General features: G+C 44.6%; 2 protein-coding genes across 5 annotated transcripts in view; both read right to left on the bottom strand.

Annotated features, from left to right (window-relative positions):
• Positions 1-10045, bottom strand: part of kpnb3 (karyopherin (importin) beta 3) — a 56253-nt gene extending 46208 nt beyond the window's left edge. The window contains exons 1-2 of the mRNA XM_070891760.1: positions 9901-10045; positions 2076-2156 (exon numbers count right to left, since the gene is read on the bottom strand). Coding sequence (XP_070747861.1) covers positions 2076-2156; positions 9901-9978 — 159 coding nt within the window. The 5' untranslated portion in view covers positions 9979-10045. The remainder of the gene's footprint in view (positions 1-2075; positions 2157-9900) is intronic.
• Positions 10046-17395: 7350 nt separating this feature from the next.
• The window catches only part of LOC139274969 (DNA dC->dU-editing enzyme APOBEC-3H-like), a 38421-nt gene continuing 32215 nt past the window's right edge, over positions 17396-23601 (bottom strand). For all 4 annotated transcript variants that reach the window (XM_070891763.1, XM_070891764.1, XM_070891762.1 and 1 more), the window contains exon 4: positions 17396-21493. In XM_070891763.1, coding sequence (XP_070747864.1) covers positions 21291-21493 — 203 coding nt within the window. In that variant the 3' untranslated portion in view covers positions 17396-21290. The remainder of the gene's footprint in view (positions 21494-23601) is intronic.

Genomic DNA, 23601 nt, shown 5'->3' with positions numbered 1-23601 from the left:
GGTTTTGGGGCTGGAGGAGATTACAGAGATAGGGAGGGGCTAGGTCATGGATGGATTTGAAAACAATGATGAGATTTTGAAAATATCCTTAACTACAACTTTCATGGAAGGTTTTATGCTCAACAGAAAGAATGCCCTCTCACATCCCTTCACTATCAATGGCCTCTAGTGGTGCTGCCTCCTCTCACCCTCAGTTCACAGAAGCACTTGTATCTTGTAAAATTGTGAAATCAGGAATTCACATACAGAAAATTGGGTCCCTGAACAAAGTGGCAGGAAAGCATGCTGGAGAGAAAGACCTTGCATTTCATAGAATGAATTACTTTTTTAAAAAAAATAGCCATGATCGTAATGTAGGCAAAGAAAAGCACATTATCTTTCACATTCCTTAAAATACCCAAGAACATCAAATGCAAGGACCTCATTGATTTTTGTCTCCAAGATAAAGACTACCCATGCAGCTGTCCCCTCTCATCCCCAGAATGTGTCATTGCCTCTGAAATGTATGTCTATATCTCCTGTACAAGTCTCTCCAGTCTAGATTCCCCTCTTAATAAAATAACTGCCCATGCTAAAAGCACGATTGACATCCTCCGACTGTGATGCATTGGCCCTCCTTGCCCTTTCCACAACCTTTTGACTACGCCAGCCTCCTCACAATACATCTAACTCCAATGTCTGTTGATTCCACTCCTACCTATCCAAATGCAGCCAGCTCACTTGCTATCATTCACTCGCTCCCCAACACCCCCTCCCCCACACGTAGATAAGGACAACTGTGATGTTCTCCAGAGGAATTGCCTGATCATCATCACGACTCAGTTGAAAAATGACCAGGCCCTAAAGAATCAATGCCTAAAGAGAGCAACAGATAAAGAGTAACTTCATAAATGTCTTTTAAAAGTATGATATTTGCATCTGAACAACTGCATACTATGAGAAATTGAGTAGATTGGGCCTATACTATCTGGAGTTTAGAAGAATGAGAAATTATCTCATTGAAACATACAAGATTCTGAGGGGAATTGACAGGGTAGATGCTGAGAGGTAGTTTTCCTTGGCTGGAGTGTCTAGAACTAGGAGAGTCTCAGGATAAGGGATCAGCCATTTAAAACTGAGATGAGGAGAAATTTCTTCACTCAAGAGGGTTGTGAATCTTTGGAATTCTCCACCCCCAAAGGGTTGTGGAAGCTGAGTCAGAGTATATTCAAGTCTGAGATCGATAGATTTTTGGATTCATGGGGAATCAAGGGATATGAAGATCGGGCGAGAAAGTGGAGATGATATAGAAGATCAGCCATGATTTTATTGAATGGAGCAGGCTCGAGGGGCAGTATGGCCTACTCCTGCTCTTAATTCTTTATGTCCTAATGTAACAAAAAGAAAAATCATTCCACTGTCATTTTTTTCAAATCCCTCCATGATCTCACCCCCTCCCCATCTCTAACCTCCTCCAGCCCTGAGATCTCTGCGCTCTTCCAATTCTGGCCTTGTGCGCATCCCCGATTTTCAATTCTTCACCACTGGCGACCGTGCCTTCAGCTGCCAAAGCCCGAAAGCTCTGGAATTCCCTCCCTCTACTTCTCTACCCTCCTTTTAAGAGGCTCGTTAAAACCTACCTCTTTGACCAAACTTTCGGTCACTTGTCTCCATTTCTCTATGTGGCTCGGTGCCAAATTCTTTTTGATAACGCTCTTGTAAGGACCTTGGGACATTTTACTTGCATTTATATTTGTTATATAAATGCAAGTTGTTGTCCTACATTTGAGTAAAATAAAGCAATTAGGCTTTAACAAGCAGACTCCAAATTGGATTTTTTTAAAAAAAGCAAATAAGCATTTAATACATTATGAGTGGTGCAGTACAAACATTTTTTTTGGTGGCCTGGAACAGAATTACTGTTGCTCATCGAGATAGTTTCAGAATGCCCATTCGATCCTTTTATACATCCCGAAGAATTGAAACAAGTTTTGCCCACTCTGCCTGCACTAAATCGCTCCTAATCTTTTTGCTACTCATTCATAGTGAACTTTTCAACGCTGGGCTGAAGGGAAATTAAAGATTTTGATAATTACCTCTTCTGCAGCTGCTGTATTCCTGAGTGCTTGCAGAAGGAACGTCACCTTCGATTGGCCAGGGATATTCTCGTATGTCTCCTGAATAAGAGAGATTAAACCACGTGGTATTATCTAAAATTCTCTTTATATACATAGACATCTTTAGATTTTTTCTTTGAAACACAACTAAGTCTCAAATTGTGCAACATTTTTAAAATCAACCAATAGTTTCAAAATCCTATTTAACTTACAAAATACTGTGTGCATGGTGTGGGGAAAACTACCTTTGAGCTAATCATTTACTACCACAACTTAAGTGTGAAACTCACCAAGAGGATCAAATACTTCAGATCAAGATTCATTAATGAACAAATCTCAACTGATTATAGTCAGGCTGACCCTTTCAAAAAGGTTTCTTCACACAGCTATAAAATCCAAACGATTAAGCCACAAAGTTGCTTAATACAACTGGCACAGTGTCAGCTGTGGCTCAGTGGGTAGCACTCTCGCCTCAGAGTCAGAAGATTGTAGGTTCAAGTCCAACTCCAGGGATTTGAGCACAAAAATCTAAGCCGACGTGCCGTGTTGACGTGCTGTCTTTCTGATGTTAAACTGCCCCCTCAGTTGGACGTAAAAGGTCCCATGGCACTATTTCGAAGAGCAGCACAGGAGATATCAGCAGTGTTCTGGACAATATTTATCCCTCAATCAACATAACAAAAAACAGATTATCTGGTCATTATCACATTGCTGTTTGTGGGAGCTTGCAGTGCTTAATTTGGCTGCTGCGTTTCCCACATTACAACAGTGACTACACTCAAAAAGTACTTCATTGGCTATAAAGTTTTTTGGGATGTCCGATTGTCGTGAAAGGCGCTATATGAATTGCAAGTCTTTCTTTCATTACAGGTGATTTACTTGTACTACTTCTGGCACAGAGCATGTCCTCACCTCCACCCCAAAAATGCAAAAACAAAAACTGAATAAACCTATTGGTGGACCACAAGGCACCACTTCTCCATCCTGAGAGTATTCTTTTTTCAAAAGACAATTGCAGAGGATTGCACCCCGCCCCAATTGTACTGCAATAGGGAAGAGACACGAGATAACTGGCAAGGTCCAGACCCAAGAACAAATTGGAGCAATGCCAGGGCTCATATTTCACACAGCATTGAAACAGTGGATGGTCCATAACCAATGATTTTAAATCAGCCACACTAAACTCAGCAACCGTAACAGAAGCAGCAAAAGACAACACAGTATCTAGTCCATTTTACATGGTTTGCATTTCCACCAATGATCAGGTTCACAATCGAATATTTCAGCATTGTCTCTAGCTCCCTGATTATTGCATCTGCTTTGATTAGCAGGAAAAGTTTAGGCAAGTTAGAATCTCCATCAAAACACTGATGCATACGAATTAAGATAGATTCAGGGCAGTTTAAAATTTCAATGGTAGACTATTAGAGTTTCATTGTTCCAAAAGATTATTTAATGTAGCTAGGTGGCTGCTACCTTTAAATGAAGTCAATTCCCAAATCTTAGATCCATCACGTAGCTGGATTGCTTTGAGAGTCCCAAGGGAAAAAAAGTGAAATGCTTCTGGCAGGAACAGTTTAGTCACAAGCTGGGCAACTACAAGCCATTGGGACACGAATACCTCATTGCTGACCAGCAGCCCACGCAGTTAAGTATTTGACATCCAACCAGATCAAGTTTGATTCAAGCTTGCCAGTCACTCAAGCTTGTTTACCTCAACCTAATAAAGCTCGGGTTACAAATGCGAAGACAATCCTACGCAGATTAGCCTGCTGTACCCAAACACAGGCAGGTTTGCAGTCACAACAGCCCCACATATATACACTTAACAAGCAACATCACGGCAGTGGAAGATAAAAAGCCTTATGGAATGTTGGCCTTTATCTTAACGGGGGGATGGAATACAAAGGGGTTGAAGTTGCGTTACAGCTGCAGAGCACAGAATTGACCCCTTTAGAGGACTGCGTTCAGTCCTGGGCACCGCAACTCAGGGTGTGGCGCAGATTCACCAGAAATATATTGGGGTTAAATTATGAGGACAGGTTGCACAGACTAGGCTTGAAGAAGTGTAGAAACATAGATTAAGGGGTGACCTAATTGGAGGTGTTAAAGATGAATAAAGGATTTGATAGGGTAGAGAGAAACTATTGTATCTGTTGGGGAGAATCCAGAACAAGGGGGCATAACTTTAAAATTAGAGCTGGGGTGGTGACAGGAAACACCACTTCAGACAAAGGGTAGTGGGAAATCTGGAACTCTTTCCCCCACAAAATGCTGTTGAGGCTGGGAGTCAATTGCAAATTTAAAAACCGAGATCGATTGTTAGGCAAGGGTTTTAAGGGTTGCAGAACCAAGGCAGGTAAATGGAGTTACGATACAGATCAGCCATGATCTAATTGAATGACAGAAACAGGCTCGAAGGGCTGAATGGCCTCCTATTCCTAAAGCAACAGTGCAAAACTGCACAGTCCTTCAGTGCAGAGAAAACCTGATATAGGGAAATAGAATTAGCCATTTGCATTGAGACAGGACAAGTAAAAATGCAATTATTGTCAAATAATAGTCATCTATGTATGCTTGATGCCTATGATTGACACTAAATGCCTTTGAACTCTATTTACTTGAGGAATTACATAAACAGAAGTAAGAATACATATCCTCGAAGAGTGGGCTCCTGGGAGAATTGGCTGCCATTGTGGTCCACCAGATGAGGAGTGCACGGTCTTTGCAAGTGAATCATTAGTTTCACATGTGACAGACCTACCCAGAGAAATGTCTTAGAGACATTTGAGCATTTTCCAATTGAATGTTTGGTTTTAAAGCATAGTGTATTCACATAAATTAATAGTGAAATGATAGGTAGTTAAAATGCTAACGAGCGAGCTTTGATCTCGTCTTCTCACATTGCGTCACATGGAGAGGGGTCCTGTGAAAAGGAGGAAGGACAGTAGGAGTATGTTTGAGTTTGTAAAAATATATTGGCACATGCGGCAGAGCTTGGTCTCCAGTCGTCTTGGATCCCCTTGCCACTGGGCCGACCTTGCTCAGTCAAGCCCACGTGGTGGCTGGTGTGCAACAGCCACCCCACATTAAAAGAATTCACACACAGGCAGCTTCCACCGTATAAAGTCACTTGAGTACTCATCTTTAGTGTGGAAGCAAGACATCCTCGACCCAGAGGGACTGCCGATGAAAAATTCCGAACGGAGAACACAGTTACAAAGATTTGAAATGCCGTCATACTAGGTTTCCCCAATGGATCAGCGGGGCAAATTCACTGTTCAGTGTGGCACGGAGTTATACCATAATATCAGTGCACCAACTCTGCTGAGGAACTCAAGCAGGCTCACTTGCTGAAAGGATTCATCTTTACAAGCTTTATTTCCCTTTAAACAAATGAAATCAAAGTATCAATGCTGGTTAACCTTAGGATGTATAGAATGCTCCAACTAGTTCTTCACAGATCAGAGCACCCAAGCACGCGACAATGGGATTCTTCAGGTTGATGTGCGAGATCTTGGAGGGACAGTTAGGTCACTTTGCTAAAAGCTCATTGCCTGAGGACCTATGTTAAGCAATGATAAATTGTGTTCAGCTGCAGGGAGTGTACGAACTCCATATTGAACACGCAGAAAATCTACCGTGTGTAGATTTCACCAGCTGATTTAAGGACAAACTATCGGATATAAAACCTTGTTATTCCGATAGCTCAACAAGCAAAGTGGTAGGTAGCTAAACAGACCAGGTGGTCACTCCCCATGCAATGACCTTTGCTGTAAAGTCTTAACAAATGTCAGTCAAAGATAGGATGAAACACATTGAGGTTCACCAGGTAACTGCACAGTTCAATCCATGGTTTGAGCACAACTGACAAGCTAGAGAAAAAGTGCCAGATTTGCATTCCCAATTACTATCCAATTCTCCCCACCAACAAATGGAGAGTGCACACAAGTTGACAGGATTATGGAGCTATACCTCTTGGGGGAGAAAACAGAGAAGGCTTTTCTGATGGCTCCCTGAGCAAGTGTGCTGTGATACAGAGCAATGAAGTTCCAAGTTCAATCGCTACCCATGACGAGTTTATTTATCTCAATTGGAGCAGCAGAGCACAAGCTACATTTGGTCTCTGCTTCAATATCCTACAAGTAGGGACCAAAAATAAAAACAGCCCAAGATTCCCGCTCCTCAGCAATGTCCAATTATGTAAAGTTTCGAAAAACATCAGGCGAGGACAGGATCAAATACGGCTGCAATGTCCTCATGTTCACACTAAGGTTTACTCATGAATGCTGGCTGGTTAGAAGAGGAAACAGAGGGCTGACGCACCTATGGAACTCGACTCCAGCGGTTTGTCTTTTCAAGAGGTAAGGAGAATTCTTTTTTGGGGGGGGGGGGGGGTGGGGGAATAACTGACAGCTCAAATTGGAACATGAGATGGAAACGCAAGGAAAAGGAAATCCTGGACTACTTGCAATCCTCTTTCAAATGGTTAACGCACTTAAGTTATAGTGGCACCCATCATCAATGACGACCCTAACCTAACATTTTAGACCACCAATGGCAGTGGGCCTCCTTTCACAGATCCTGCACAGTCCAGTGATCACTAATGTTAACACCCCACCATAACCCTGAATGAAAGGTTTCTGAACAGAAGTACAAAAAAAACCTCTCCTGCCGGGATTACAAAATTCAGCAAGCATTAGCTCATCTATTTTCAGATCTTATAATCAATTGTCTTTTAAGAATGAATGTGCTGATTATTAAAAGTGTTGCCACTGATAAAAAGACTGGCTTTGATGACAATTCAGTGCCCAGCAGCCGCTCAGCCCTGACTAGACATATGAAGCTTATTGAATGCATAATGGAATTCCCCACCAGGCTTAAGAATAGAAACTCAAGCATTTTTAAGAATGAATGAACAAACTGAATTACAAAGAGCTCTCGTATGTAATACAAAAGCCTGCTTGGAACCAAGCACAGCATTCTGTATTTGAGGCCCACACCATAATCTAGGCTAACACTCCAGTGCAGTACTAATGCATTGCCTTGTTGGAGGTGACATCCTTCAGATGAAACCTTAAACTGATGCCCCGTTTGCAGCTTTGAGAAAGCATTACAGATACCATGGCACCATAAAAAGAGCAGTGATTTCTCAATGTCCCAGCTAAAACATTTGTCCTTCAACTAATATCACCCAACAGTTTAATGAGTCATTCATTTCATAACTATGGGACATGGTTCATGCAAAATGTCTGTATTTGCCTACATGACAGACCAACATTTCAGAAAATAAAATCCTTTGAAACATGACATTAATGGCACTATATATGTGCAGCTATGATAATAAATTATTGTTTTCTCACTTACAACTTTATTTTTTTTTAATATTCATTCATGGGATGTGGATGTCACTGGCAAGGCCAGCATTTATTGCCCATTCTCAATTGCCCTTGATAAGGTGTTGGTGAGCTGCCTTCTCAAACCGCCGCAGTCTGAGATCAATACATTCCCACAGGTAGGGAGTTCCAGGACAATGAAGAAATGGTAATATATTTCCAAGTCAAGATGGTGTGAGACGTGGAGGTGATGGTGTTCCCACGTGCCTGCTGCACTTCAAGGCGATGGGGGTCGTGGGTTTGGGAGCTTCTGTCATTGAAGCCTTGGTGAGTTGCAGCAGTGTGTCCTGCAGATAGTACAGACTGCAGCCATAGTACAGTGGAGACTGTGGATGTTTAAGGTGGCTGCTGATCAAGCAGACTGCTTTGTCCTGGATGGTATCATGCTTTGTGTTGTTGCAGCTGCACCCATCCAAGCAAGTGGAGAGTATTCCATCACCGTCCTGACCATAGCACTCTTATGAGTTTGAAGTTTGTGGGTTCCAGTCCCACTCCAGAGACTCGAGCACAAAGCAAGGCTGACACTCCAATGCAATACTGAGTGAGTGCTGCACTGTCAGAAATGCAGTCTTTCAGGTGAGGAATTATGCCAAGGTCCCATCTGCCCCCTCAGGTGGGCGTAAAAGATCCTATGGCATTATTCCAAAAAAGAACAGGAGTTCTCCTAGTGTCCTAGCCAATATTTATCCCTCAACCAACACCCAAAATCAGATTACTTGGTTATCACATTGCTGTTTGTGGGACCTTGCTAGCAACTTACAGTACAGTAGATTATTACATAGAAGCTATACTCATTAAGAAATAAATCTCAATGTTGTTCAAACTGACTGATAAATTATTTCTCAGCTTCAGTTGAATTTGTTTGATTTGACCATACAATACCGTCAACATTCCTGTCAAGGAAAGGGGAACTAAGCAGAGCAGTGAGCTAAAACCTGCTTTAAGAGTTCACTGATACTACCTGAAGACATCAACAGCTTGCTGAGGTATGGTACCATAGGTGTCATTTGCCTTTCCATTACTTCAATCAAGTCACAGTTTCTAATGTAGGGAGCATCACATCTAATCCTAACCTAAATCCTATCCTCACTTTGTCTCCACACACACTGATGAGAAGCATTTTTCCTTCCCCTCCAACTCAGCACCAGCCTTGACAGCAATTTCAATTGCACCTGTTCTTCTGAAGTCAATTATATTCCTTTCACAATCTATTACTTTATAAACATGGAAGGCAATGCAAGAACACATACATTGGGGTTACAATTAAATGACCAATTTGTACATTACCACAAAACATCACTAACTGATTTATGCAGGTATTGAAGAAAAGCATCCCACAACAGCTTTAAACTCATGATTGCTTAAAAAACAAGTTAAACAAAGCATACATCCACAGGAATGTGTGGAGAAAAACTTTATAAACAGAAATCTTGATCTCCCAGAGCTTGTAGTTAAAAAAATCAGATGGCACCCTACATTTTTTTTTTAAGTTCAATCCCTTCATTGCCCAAATAAAAAATAAGATTAAATCGGAACAGCGTTACATCAGAGGCACCACTGATGCTCGATTCCAAACAATTTTCAAAAGCCTCTGTTAAAAATTGTGCATTCAACCTGCTACAAACTCCTACCACTCCCTTGGGCCAGGTATTCCATACACAAGAATCATATAGCCCACCGTGCGTGTGCCGGCTCTTTGAAAGAGCTGTCCAATTAGCCCCACTCCCGTTCTTCCCCCATAGATAGCCCTGCAATTTTTTCCTTTTCAAGTACTTATCCAATTCCCTTTTGAAAGTTACTATTGAATCTGCTTCCTTCGTCTTTCAGGCAGTGCGTTCCAGATAATAACTTACCGCATATTTTTTTTTAATTCCTCATCTCCCCTCTGGTTCTTTTACCACTTATTTTAAATGTGCGTCCTGTGGTTACCCTCCTGCCAGTGGAAACAGTTTCTCCTGTTTAAACTGTATAAAGTTTAAATGAATGCTCCCTACAATATAAAGTGCAAATGAATGCTCCCTGTAATTGGCACATCGTTAACGCTGCCAACACCAACAAATCTTCATGTTTTAATTAAATCTAATGCCATCTCCTCCACACAGCTGAAGTTTATAAGCAGGTGGAAAAGTTATCTACAAAAGCCCTGTAGCAGCACATGGACTAATTTAATGAAACGCCAGTCAACTACACGTGGGCTGGGCCGGGGCCTTTTCCTCAGCAGCAGTTACTTGGCATTGGTTGGTGGTGTGAGGAGGAGGGGAGAAAAATGCTCATCAGCTCCTGCTGGAAGCAGCACAGCCTAAGGTAGGCCCCACACTCAGCACACCACCACCACCACTTCCCGCTTCAAGCCCGGCTGCTGATACCGGGGGGCATTCGCCGCCCTCATTCCCAAATCCAACTCTTACCTCCGCCTGTTTCCTGAGGACGTTGTCAGGGCTGAGGAGGTTGCCGAGCAAGAGATAGAACTGCTGCTGCTCCGCCATGGCGCCGAGAGAGTGAGTGAACGAGCGAGGGAAGGAAGGCCGGCTCAGCTGACCTCTGACACCTGGGGCGGCAGGCACCGCCCACCAATGGGGAAAGGGGCGGGTAGGCACGCTGACGTTACCGGACGGCGCGCGCGCAGACCGAAGCCGAGCGCTGAGCGCGCGCAAAGCCGCCCACCGGTCAACGGACGCAACGCACCCTGAGGTAAGGTATAAAAACAGAAAATGCTGGCAATCTCAGCAGGTCAGGCAGCATCTGTGGAGAGAAAGCAAGAGTTAAAGTTTCAGGTCGTGACCCTTCGTCACCTAGTAAGGTGCGTGTGTGCATCCGCTGTGAAGCGCGCAGGTCGGAGGGAGTGAAGTGAGAGGGGGTGGGGTGTGTTGTATCACCATAGAGACGGATTGCCTTTTGACGCCGCTGCGTAAACGCCATGATGCAAAAGCGGTGGAGGCTCAACGCTGTGTGAGGTGGGGGAGGGGCGGGAGCCATTGGGCTGGCGCCTGCGCAGTGCTGATTCAAAGGAGCGCGCGCGCGGGGCGAATGAAGGAGGGTCACGTTGCTGGCCGGGCGGGACTGCCTCCTCCTCCTCCTCTGATTGGTTGCAGCACAGCGCGCCAGAAAGTGACGCCGGCTCATTCACACAAAGTAGCGCGAGGAGAGTGCGATGATGTAATCATAGTAACAAGACTTGCATTTCTGTAGCGCTTTTCACAACCTCTCTCACGTCCCAAAGGGCTTTACAGCCAATTAAGTACTTTAATTTTTCAAGTGTGGTCACTGTGTAATGTGGGAACCGCGACAGCCAATTTGTACACAGAAAGCTCCCACAAAAAGCAGTGTGGTAATAGCCAGATGATCTGTTTTTAGTGATATTGATTGAGGGATAAATATTGGCTAGGACACCAGGAATAACTCCTGCTCTTCTTTGAAATAGTGCTAAGAGATCTTTTACATTCATCTAGAGGAGGCAGACATCAGTTTAACATCTCATCAGAAAGATGGCACCTCTGACAGTGCAGCACTCCCTCAGTACTGCACTGGAAGTGTGATAATGCACAGATGATCTGTTTTTAGTGATGTTGATTAAGGGATAAATATTGACTAGGACACTGGGGAGAATTCACCTGCTCTTCTTTGTAATAGTGCCACAGGATCTTTTACACCCACCTGAGCGAGCACACGAGATCTCGGTTTAACATCCCCGAAAGACAGCACCTCTGACAGCACAGCACTTCCTCGGTACTTCATTAAGTGTAATCATAGAAGTTTACAGCATGGAAGGCGGTCATTTTGACCCATCGTGTCCGTGCCGGCCAAAAGAGGCTATCCAGTGTAATCCCACTTTCCAGCTCTAGGTCTAGTGCAGGTTACGGCACTTCAATTCACATCCAAGTACTTTTTAAATGTGGTGAGGGTTTCTGCCTCTATCACTCTTTCAGGCAGTGAGTTCCAGACCCCCACAACCCTATGCGTGAAGAAACTTCCCCTCAAATCCCCTCTAAACCTTCTACCAATTACTTTAAATTTATGCACCCTGGTTGTTGACCCCTCTGCTAAGAGAAATCGGCCCTTTCTATCCACTATATGCCCCTCATAATTTTGTACACCTCAATGAGGTCTCCCCTCATCCTCCTCTGTTCCAAGGAAAACAAACCCAGCCTATCCAATCTGTCTTCATAGCTAAGATTCTTCACTCCTGGCAATATCCTCCTAAATCATTTCTGTACCCTCTCCAATGCAATCACGTCCTTCCTGTAATGCGGTGACCAGAACTGCACGCAGTACTCCAGCTGTGGCCTAACCAGTGTTTTATAAAGTTCAAGCATAACCCACCTGCTCTTAAATTCTAAGCCGCGGCTAATAAAGGCAAGCATTCCGTATGCCTTCTTAACCACCTTGTCTACCTGGCCTGCTACTTTCAGGGATCTGTGGACATGCACGCCAAGGTCTCTGGTCCTCTACACTTCTTAATGTCCTACCATTTAATGTGTATTCCCTTTCCTTGTTAGCCCTCCCGAAATGCATTACCTCATACTTCTCCTGAATTAAATTCCAGTTGCCACTGTTCTGCCCACCTGACCAGTTGATTGATATCTTCCTGCAATCCACAGCTTTCTTCTTCATTGTCAACCACACAGCCTATTTTTGTATCATCTGCAAACTTCTTAATCATACCCCCTATATTCAAGTCTAGATCATTCATGTATACCACAAAAAGCAAGGGACCCAGCACTGAGCCCTGCGGAACCCCACTGGAGACATCCTTCCAGTCCCAAAAACACCCATCAACTATTACCCTTTGCTTCCTGCCTCTGAGCCAATTTTGGATCCAACTTGCCACTTTGCCCTGGATCCCATGGGTTTTTACTTTCGTGACCAGTCTGCCATGTGGGACCTTATTTAAAAGCTTTGCTAAAACCCATGTCTTTTCTAAATGTAGATTTATCCTGTCCTTCAGGATTTTTTCCAATAAATTTCTCCCAACTGAGGTTAGGCTGACGGCCTGTAATTACTCAGTCTATCCCTTTCTCACTTCTTAAACAAAGGTACCACATTAGAAGTCCTCCAGTCCTCTGGCACCACACCTGTATCACACCTGAAGCCAGAGAGGATTGGAAAATGATGGTCAAAGCCTCTGCTATTTCCGCTTTTGCTTTGCTTAACAGCCTGGGATACATTTCATCTGGTCCTAGGGACTTATCCACTTTCAAAGCTGCTAAACCCCTTAATACCTCCTCTCTCAGTATGTTTATATCATCTAATATTTCACACTCCTCCTCCTAGATAGAACTGTCTGTATCGCCCCTCTCTTTTGTGAAAAAAGATGCAAAGTATTCATTAAGAACCATACCCACATCTTCTGCCTCCACACACCGATTACCCTCATGGTCTCTAATAAGCCCTCCCCTTTCTTTAGTTATCCTCTTGCTCTTAATATATTTATTAAACATCTTTGGGTTTTCTTGATTTTACTTGCCAAGAATTTTTCATGCTTTCTCTTTTGCTTTCCTAATATCCCTTTTGATCTCACCCTGAACTTTCTTTACTCAAGAGTAAGCCTAGATTTTGTGCTCAAGTCTTCTGACTCGGAGGCTAGAGTGCTATCCACTGAACCAGGCTGACACTGTGAAATGTAGCGTGGGCAATGGGTATTAACATATTCTGGATAAGAAGGTTTGTCTGCCATCTGCAGGCACCAGTCAGGATATCTGCCCACCTGTTAAGTAGCAGTAAAGATATAGTTAAATTATTTAAATTCACCACCAGTGGAAATCAGCTGTTTCAGGCTTAAAAATTGTCATGTATGTAGACCATGTATACTAACTATATAGTCAGATAAAGTGTGCCACCAGAGGGCACTGCGGTGGGAGACCTGAGGGTCACCTGCATAGGTGTGCAGGGCCCAGTATAAAAGGCTGGCCACCATGCTTGTGCCTCACTCTGGAGTTGCAATAAATGGAACTAAGGTCACAACAGCTCAAGTACAATACTAGACCTCGTGGAGTCATTCATAAAACTATTAAAGACATAACAACTGGTGACGAGATTACGAACTTTCACGCAAAAATGACTAACGTTGGTACATTAGAAAAGTTCTCCGAGGATGAAGATTGGGAAGCCTTTATGGAGCGGCTCGACCAATATTTAGTAGAAAATGATCTGGTAGGCGATGATCCGGCCACACTGGCAGATAAGAGCAGAGCTATCCTGTTGACCAATTGTGGGCCCGCAGTCTACGGCCTCGCCAGGAACTTGCTTGCACCAGAGAAAACAACGACCAAGTCATATGAGGAGCTGAAATTGCTAATTCGGGACCAACTCAAACCGAAGGAGAGCATCCTCACGGCCAGACATCAATTGTATATACACCGCCGCCCCGAGGGCCAGGAAATCGCGAAGTATGTTGCCGACCTCAGGAGGCTGGCAGGACCGTGTGAATTTGGCGTATTCCTTGCCGATGCGTTGCGGGACGTCTTCGTAATTGGCATCGGTCATGAGGCCCTTCTTCACAGGCTACTGTCTGCCGAAACCACCGTCACTCTGTATAAGGCTATCAGCATCAGCCAGGCGTTCATAATCTCAAGCTGCAGCTCCAAGCAGAAGATGACTCACTCTCAGAACGCAAACCTGGCAAGTACTGTAAATAGAATGGCGCCTTTCACAGGCAGAACTGTTGAACGTGAATCTGCCCAGGGCAGAGCGTACAGGCCCCCGAGTCCTTTAACTCCGAGTCTGCTGAGGGGTGCAAATGTTAGTCGAGTAGCACCATGCTGGTGTTGCAGAGGTAATCACAGGGCTTATCAGTGTCGGTTCAGAGACTATGTGTGCAAAGGCTGCAGCACAAAGGGCCACCTCCAGCGAATGTGCAAAAGAGCTGTGACTCACCACGTGGAAGAGGAGTCAGCAGATGGCTGTGAATCCAGTGCGGATTACGAGGAGATGGCTAGAGAAGCAGCTCCCAGGACGAAGTGTATGGAATATATACCTGCACCACAGATTGTCCTCCAGTGATAATGGACGTCGAGATAAATGGCGTTCCAGTCTTCATGGAAGTGCACATGGGGGCGAGTCAGTCAGTAATGAGCCAGGAAGCCTTTGAGAGGCTATGGAACGATCAAGCTGAACGACCCAAGCTAGTCCTGGTTCAGCAAAAGCACCTACACCAAGGAACTGATAATCAGTTGTTGGTAGTGCGGATGTAAGTGTATCACATGATGACGCGGTGCACAATAAACCATTGTGGATTGTTTCAGGTGATGGACCAACGCTAACTGGAAGAAGATGGATGGGGAAGATTCATTGGAACTAGGAAAACTTCATCCCTCCAGCGATCGACGTCTCCCGTGCTCAGAGGCAGAGCAAGCCCCCGCCTTCAGTTGTAAAAGACACAAGAGAGTAGATCCGTGCAGCCCCCGAGGCATAGACCGCTCATCACGACTGCGTGGCGATGATCCGGCCGAGACGACCCAAACGCGCCTTCCCAGTTTCAGTGGCAGAATCCCTGGGAAAGAAGATCGCGGCAGTCGACATCATGGACAGGGAAAAGATGGCGTCCAAACCACGAGGAGTAGCGCTAATGGAGCAACAACACATGGTTCCATGCAAGGAAGACGATTGGGGTAAAAGTAGTAAGGCCATTTTAAAGGAGACCAGCAACCCGCCATTTTTGAATGAACTGCTTGAAATTGGTAACCAATGTAAAAGTCCAGCTGTAATGAGGAAAATGTTGAGCGATGTCGGGTGCAAATTGTGAACACCTAACGGGCGTATACAGGTCTAGCGGGCTACCCAATGATGTAGCCTGAGTCCCCGGGACCAGAACGATGTATCATAAAGTGTCCCCTGACAGAAGTAGACAAGCCGCAGAGTAAACGATCCCCAGAGAGCAGAGGCACCGGTAGCGATACCCTGCCTCAGATCGGTTGAACATTGCAGGCACCCGATGGCATGATCCACCATGGGCCAGAAACAGTAAACTGCGCCTATGCTCGCAGTCGGCTACCGTCGCCCATCACCCGGGTGGAAAAGGCGTAGCCCACAAACCCACTCGCCACCACGGCAATGCCCAAGAGCGAAGGGTCACCCGTAACAGCTCCAAACGGGACCTGGACCAGCCAGGATCCCAAACTAGAGAGTGCTCACAACAGTGCCCTCAGAGAAAGCAAGTCAGTAGTCCCCTGCGAATTGCTAGACAAGACGAGGCACCCCCACGAAACGCTCACTCGCTCAGACTGCTTCCCAGGGAGCAGCAGCGACACTGTGCAAACGAAAAGGATCGGGAGGTCACAGACACATCAGCTGTCTTTGGGCCTGCCCAACACTAGGAGTAATGGCAAGAGCCCTGAGCTCTGGCAACTCGAGCAAAATGAGCTCACCTCGCCCACAGACCCACTAGCATGGGGCGCTGCGCCACCAGACAACCTGGATTTCATCCGGCCGTGCTGGAACTAGACTGTCCTTGTGTACCTGTACTGATCATGTAAATGTACCACACAAAAAGAAACGCAACTGTAATCCACCCAACAAATGTACCAAGATGTAAATGTAAAACCCATGTGATGAACTTGAATGCAACTTGCATGTAATGGGCCATTAACATGATCTCTGTGTGGGGGTGGGGGGGGGGGGGGAAGAATGGAGTAGTCATGGACTCACAACCAGAAACCACGGGGACCTCCACTGGCAACAAATCTCACTACCAACCCACCCAAGCTAGAAGCGACCCTCCAATGGTCAACCAGGAAGAGCAAAGCCCAGGTCACTGTCAATGTACAAGTCAATTTGCATGAAAGACGTTAGGGGGGGGGGGGGAAGAAGTGATGTCATATATGTAGACCATGTATACTAACTGTATAGTCACATAAGGTGTGCCATCCGAGGGCACTGCGGGGCCCAGTGTGAAAGGCTACCCACTATGCTTGTGCGTCACTCTGGAGTTACAATAAATGGGACTATGGTCACAACAGCTCAAGTACAATACTAGACCTCGAAGTCATTCATAAGAGTATTAAAGACATAACAAAAATCATGATACAATGTCAGACGTGGCCTTTTCCCCATGTGAGAGCCCCAATCTTTGTTTTGCTCTCTCTACCATTTAAAAAAAAAAGTTACAATCGAAGGAACTTATTCACTTCTTGGTTCTCGGTCTGTGAGAATTCTGTATTATGATTGGCTGCTTAGAACCACTTGTTGATATCACAGCAGCCTGCGTTAGGGATTCCCCTGAACTTAAGTTGATTTCAACTGCACGCCCAGCTTCTCGCCACAGAGATTGCGAAATCTTTGTGAGAAGCTTACTTCGGGGCCAGCGGCAAACGCCTTTGCTTTGTCGCTAACTGCAAATTATGGGCTATTGTTTCATATACCCTTCTCCACTATCTGAACAGATTGCTTTTAAACTTTCAATGGCATTTCCTCCCTCCCGCTCCCCTCCTCCCCTTTATTTTGCGCTATTCAGCAAATAGATCAAGGCTGATATATTGTACTCCTTGACTAACTAAATCCAACATCTACAGAATGCGCAAGATTGCCAGGCAGGGTACCAATGCTTACTTACCCATGTTTACATTACATTACTTAATATAATTTTAAAAAAATAAGATTGCTTACTTACTGCCTGGTTTCAGTGGGTTAGTAGCTTATTTCCAACCCAATTTCTAAAGCTGTAAAAATAAAACCTTGTTTACCAAAATCATTGAGTAGGGAACGATTTTCAGAAATGAATGGCCTTTTCTCAGCCAATATTTTTATGATGAGAGCCCTTTCATTCGCTGTGTGCTGCTTTTAAAAGCTGCATCTTACCAAAATCTATCAATTGAGACAAATGAATGGAAAATACTTCAGTTTGGTATTTGCAGCAACACCTTTATCCTCCTATTTACAATTTCTAGGTGAACAGAAGGAACCCTCCTAGTAATTAACCAATCTAGTAAGGTTTTTAAGTCGCATTTTTAATTTGCAGCAATAGCAGAAAATAGCCATCATGTAAAGGTTTAAGAAACATTGGTTCTGAGTATTATTGAAAATTAAACCAAAAATCTGTAATAGGCATCTTAATATCAACAAACCTGTTCAAATTCAACTCTGTTTCACATCATGTACACACATGCACAAATAAAATCACATAAATATGTTTACAATTTAACAATGATGCTTGGTTGACATTTCCTGAGCAATTTTAGGATACAGTAATTCAAACTAATAAATACATTTTCAAATATGGCCGGTATCATTAAGTTCTATAGGCTTTTCATAACTTTGCACGGTTTGAATGTATTATTTATTTTGTAATCTTCTGAAAATCACAATGATAAGTTTGCATCAAAGGTAATTAACATGTGTAATGTATTTGCTTCATGGGTTCTTTGCTGAAGAAATCATAGCAACACCTTGCTATTAAACCTTGTTAATAAACCAACTAGTTCTTAACAATCACACTACACATTACCAGTTCATCAACTAGGCTCACAACTGCATACCTCACCGTGAATGACCTAGACCCAACTGACTGAGGTTTTTATTGAGTCTTCTGAACATCATGTAACTGGCTAAGCCACTCACAATGCAACAGCTCTACAACTATTTTGAGCATAACTTTAAATCAGGTGCCCCCTTTTGGTAAGGGCACTAGAACCCACAAATTTACAAATAAAACTTTAAAGGAAACTTAGCTTAAATAAAAATTTGGTTGCCGGGGGTAATGATGCACTCCAGTCCCTCCGGCGCCACCTCACGCGGAAGGCTGTGAGCGTACTGGTGGACACCGCATGCTCCATCTCCAGGGACACCCTGGCGCGAACATAGCTGTGGAAGAGAGGCAGGCAGTTGGGCTGAACGACTCCCCCAACCGCCCGTTGCCTGGACCGGTTAATGACCACATTGACCAGGCCCAGGAGCAGTCCTACAAGGAGGCCCTCCCACCTGCCGCAACAGCTCGACAAACATGTGAGCATGCTCACAGGTGCATACATTACATGAATAAAGGTTACAATTTTCTCTGCTGTATCTATACAGTGGTGAATGAAGAAATAAAACATAAGGAATAGGAGCAGGAGTAGGCCCTACTGCCCCTTGAGCCTGCTCCGCCATTCAGTAAGATCATGGCTGATCTCCACTTTCCTGCCCGATCTTCATATCCCTTTATTCCCCATGACTCCAAAAATCTATCTATCTTGAATATATTCAGAGACTCAGCATCCACAGCCCTCTGGGGCAGAGAATTCCAAAGACTCACAACCCTCTGAGTGAAGAAATTGCTCCTCATCTTTGTCTTAAATGGCCTACCCCTTATCCTGAGATTGTGCCCCATAGTTCTAGACTCTCCAGCCAAGGGAAGCAACCTCTCAGCATCTACCCTGTTAATCTCCTTCACAATCATGTATGTTTCAATGAGATCACTTTAATTCTTCTAAACTCCAGAGAGTGTAGGTCCATTCTACACAATCTCTCATCATAAGACATCCCAGGAATCAATCTTGTGAACATCCGTTGTACCACCTCCAAGGCAAGTATATCCTTCTTTGGATAAGGAGACCAAAACTGTGCACAGTACTCCAGGTGTGGTCTCACCAAGGCCCTGTACAATTGTAGCTTCCTTACTCTTATACTTCTATAAAAGGACAACATGCCATTTGTCTTCCTTATTGTTTGCTGTACCTGCATGCTAGCTTTCTGTGTTTCTTGCACGAGGACACCCAAATCTCTCTGAACACCAATATTTAAAAGTTCCTTGCCATTTAAAAAAATATCCTGTTTTTCTATTATTTGTACCAAAGTGAATAACCTCAAAATTCCCTACATTTATTCTCCATCTGCCACCTTACTGCCCACTCACTTAGTCTGTCTTTAGGCCCGAAATTGATGAAGGCCAAGGCCTGCCCAAAGTGCCGCCGAGAGACCGGGTGGTACTTTGCCAAGAAGATTCCTCTGAAAGAGGTGGCAAAATAATGGCTTACGCCATCAATCTGGGCAGCAGTGGGCGGGAGCTCTCAATCTCGGCGGCAAAGGCTCTTGCCGCCCAAGTGCCGCCAAGGATGGAGTCAGGTCCAGTGAGGGTGGAAGAGCGGGAAATAAAAAGCATTACAAAAAAAAACCCAACGGAACACCTTCAAGGAACCCCATCCAGGGAAGTTGCTGTGAAAAAAATGTTAAAATTATGTTCACACACCTTTTTTTTCCGTTCTTCATACCTACCATCGGGGTTAGAACAGCCTCCATGCAGCAGTCTTTCCCCCTGCTGGCGCCGACTTCCACCCGCACCAATCTGGCATCTTGGCGGGCGGGAGGCCACTTGCGCTACTTGGTCGCCAGAGGGCGTCAGCGGGCGGTTCCCGGCGGTACCTCCCTCCCGGCCGCCCCAGGCCAAGTGGAAACTGGGAGAGACAGGAAACCGGAGGCAAAACTCGGCGGCAGCAGGCGGTAAGGCCACCAATATCGGGCCCTATATCCCTTTGCAAACACTTTGTGTTCCCTCACAGCTTATTGTCCCACCTAGCTTTGTATTATCAGCAAACTTGAATATATTACACTCGGTCCCTTTACTAGGTCATTAATATAGATTGTAAATAGCTGAGGCCCCAGCACTGATCCTTGCAACACCCACTAGTTATAGCCTGCCAACCTGAAAAAGATCCATTTATCCCTACTCTTTGTCTTCTGTCCGTTATCCATGCTAATACATTACCTCCAATCCCATGAGTCCTTATCTTGTTCATCAATGCTGTGGATTTCACAAATTCTTCATAAATTGACGTAATATTTACTGTGCCTGTATCCCAAACTGATCCAATGTAAAGGTAATACCTAAATTCATTATTAAAATTAACAAATATATTAAATAACATATTTTCGGTGTACATCATTCTCATTATACATGTTTAAGCGTTCACAGTATTAGTAAAACTATAGACTGTTTTGGTAGTTGATTCTATTGATTGTTACATTGCAGCGAGTTGTTGTGATCTAGAATGCGCTGCCTTACAATACGGTACCTTTGTAATTCCTTGTGTTACACATTCGAGGTAATTTTATAAACCAACATAATATTTACTGTGCATATAGATTGCAAGCTGCTGCAATGTAAAGGTAATACCGAAATTTATTATTAAAATTAACTAATTGTACATATTTAAAAGTCCATATTAATCACACAGTACACTTTCATGATAGTTGATTCTCTACATTGTTACTGTAAATATGGATAATGAATTTTGGGAGAATTTGCAGATCTTAACCTGCCCAGGAATTCAGGTGCACGCTGCCACCATGTTCCATCCGTTAGAAATTGTAAAACTGATTTTTGTTTGTACTTTCATCACCAATGAAGTCAGATAAAACACTTATTCCCTAACTTTCTTCCCTCTTCTCCTGAAGGTACCGATATATGAGGTAAGGATCCACAGGTTCCGACAGGTCTCCTGTACCTCACCCTCTGTCTCCACAGTAAGCACTGGCGTTGGTCAAATAAATTGGGTGTGATCCTGTTTTCACTCAATATCCACACATGGAACTCCTCTCCTGAGAGAGTTGTGCGGATAAAGTTCAATTTTATGGCCTTGGGGTAATTGGGGGGGAAATAATGAAAACTTCTCAAAGCAGGAGTGTTTGACATTGCATCAGGATGTATTTCTTCTACTTTACCAAAGAGATCCAAGAAAGTTCCTGAAATCTCATTCCCTGGCTTTGTATCTCATTTCTCCCAACCCTCTTTTTTTTTTGTGTGTGTGTAGATACACGCACGTACACACACATGCGTGTACACGTACATGTACACACATAGACACACATACACACGCGTGTGTACACATACTCATTTAAAAAGCATGCGCCTGGCTCCCACTCCTCGTCTGTTGTCAGAAGGGTTGACTTTTTCAGGAGTCTGGAATTGTGGAGTTGACTCTTCTTCTTCACTGACATTTTTCTTGGGGGTCAGGTAAGGTGCATGAAGCAGCCTGCACTCTCGGAGCTGATGAGCAGCAGATCGGCAAGCTTCTGCATTGCAGTATACTCCATCTAAAAAAAAAAGAAAGATAATCAGCAGGAATTAGTGTGTTAATAAATCACTGTTTAAAGGCGCTGCATTAAAAGTAACCAGATGTCTGACATTATATACATAGTGGCCATGGCTGAGGATTACGTTAGTGAACTATTAGTGCAAGGGTTAAATAAATGCCCTGGATTGTCCTGCAGTCAGTTTCTTTTGTATCTTGACTCCCACTTCATTAGAGCATTGTGTCACGACAGCTGCTCTTATCACTCTGCAACATGTCTTTTTTTCCCCTGAAAGTTCATAGTGTCCAATAAATAAAAAGAAGCCAGAAATTGCAGATTTCAAATATCTTTAAAATGAGATGGTGGCACAGTGGGTTAGCATGTTACTGTTTAATTTCTAGATCCAGTCGGCACTGTCGGGATCAACGTATCCTCTCTCTCAGCCCACTGTAAGGATTCTGTGAGTTGGAACAATATCAACCCAGTTCCTATTGCATGCCAGTTCACAGTACAAAACTGCCCACAATCTAGCACAAATTGGCAGTTTCACTCAGAGAAGCTGATGCGGGAAATGGAACAAAATAATTGGGCTGGTGCAGTAATGAGTGCGTTTCTGAATTTGTGATTAATGAACATTGTTGGACCAGAACAGACAAGAGTTTGACACTGTATTTGAATCTGGCCATGCCATAAATGAACTGGGATCACTTGATGCTAACGCAGGGTAACAGATTGTGAAAAATATTCCATTGTTCAGCTCTGATAACCTTCACTTTGAGCATATAGATTCACCAAGAATGTCTACATAATTGCAAAAAATAAGATTATAGCTCATATAGCTTGGCGAGATAGAAAAAACTGCGCTCTTCTTAAATCATACACTAGTTTTAACAAATCTGTGTTCCCAGCACACACAGCTCCATGTTGGAAGCACAAATCTACCCTCCTGTTCTGACCTGCCAACCCTGCCTGGCCAGGAGTGGCACTCACTCATTTTGGTTTGGAATATAATCTATTTTGGAGCATACCAATCTGACAAATAAACATCAGGGACATTTTCCATTTTGTACTTTCCCGGGAATGCTTAAGTGGAAAATTTGCCCTTACAGCTGCATTTGTTTAAATGGGTTTGCAATCGTTCCCGACATTTCCTTAAATATAGACACTATGGACTCAATTTTCCTCAGTGATTTGCGCCGTTTTTTTGGAGCAGACTGCCCTTTTTGGCCTAAGTTGAAAAACCAGAATTTCCCCAATCAATTTGCACCAGTGTAACTCAGTTAGTTACGATTTTTTGAGGTCAGTTTTTTTTTTCAGCCACCTACACCAATTCTGGTCATTTGTGGAAGTTTGGCCAGCTGAGAGTTACTGCAGTTCTGCTTAGGCCAACGTATGTGGCCTCTGCAGAAAAACCTTCTGGAGAGTTAAAGAAATTGCCATAGGTAAGGAGATCGATGCAGGTAAGTGCAGTAGATGTCCGGACATCTTTTTCAGCAGGAAAGGTAAGAGAGAGGTGGGGGGGGAGGGAGAGGGGATGGGGGGAAGCCTTTCGGGTGTAGTTAGGTGCTGGGACCAGGAGGGAGTAGGACCACTCGGCCAGGGGCCGGGGCGGGAGAATGCACCGGCAAGCCCTTCGGCCAGGGCTAGGGGACGGGAGAGTGCACCGGCAAGCCCTTGGGCCTGGGATAGGGGCGTGGGAGCGCACCGGAAGGCCAGTCAGCCTGGGTTAGGGGCAGGCGAGCAGACCGGGAGACCATTCGGCAAGGACTAGGGGCGGGAGAGCAGACCGGAAGACCACTCGGCCAGGGCTAGGGGCGGGAGAGCGCACTGGCAAGCCCTTGGGCTCGGGAGCAGACCGGGAGACCACTTGGCCAGGGCTAGGGGCGGGAGAGCGCACCGGCAAGCCTTTGGGCTCGGGAGCAGACTGGGAGACCACTCGGCCAGGGCTAGGGGCGGGAGAGCGCACCAGCAAGCCCTTGGGCTCGGGAGCAGACAGGGAGACCACTCGGCCAGGGCTAGGGGCGGGAGAGCGCACCGGCAAGCCCTTGGGCTAGGGAGCAGACCGGGAGACCACTCGGCCAGGGCTAGGGGCGGGAGAGCGCACCGGCAAGCCCTTGGGCTAGGGAGCA

This window comes from Pristiophorus japonicus, chromosome 10 (genome assembly GCF_044704955.1).
Source record: "Pristiophorus japonicus isolate sPriJap1 chromosome 10, sPriJap1.hap1, whole genome shotgun sequence".
NCBI lineage: Eukaryota > Metazoa > Chordata > Chondrichthyes > Pristiophoridae > Pristiophorus > Pristiophorus japonicus.
The sequence above is the reverse complement of the archived record's forward strand: the minus strand, read 5'-3'. Positions and strand labels throughout refer to the sequence as shown.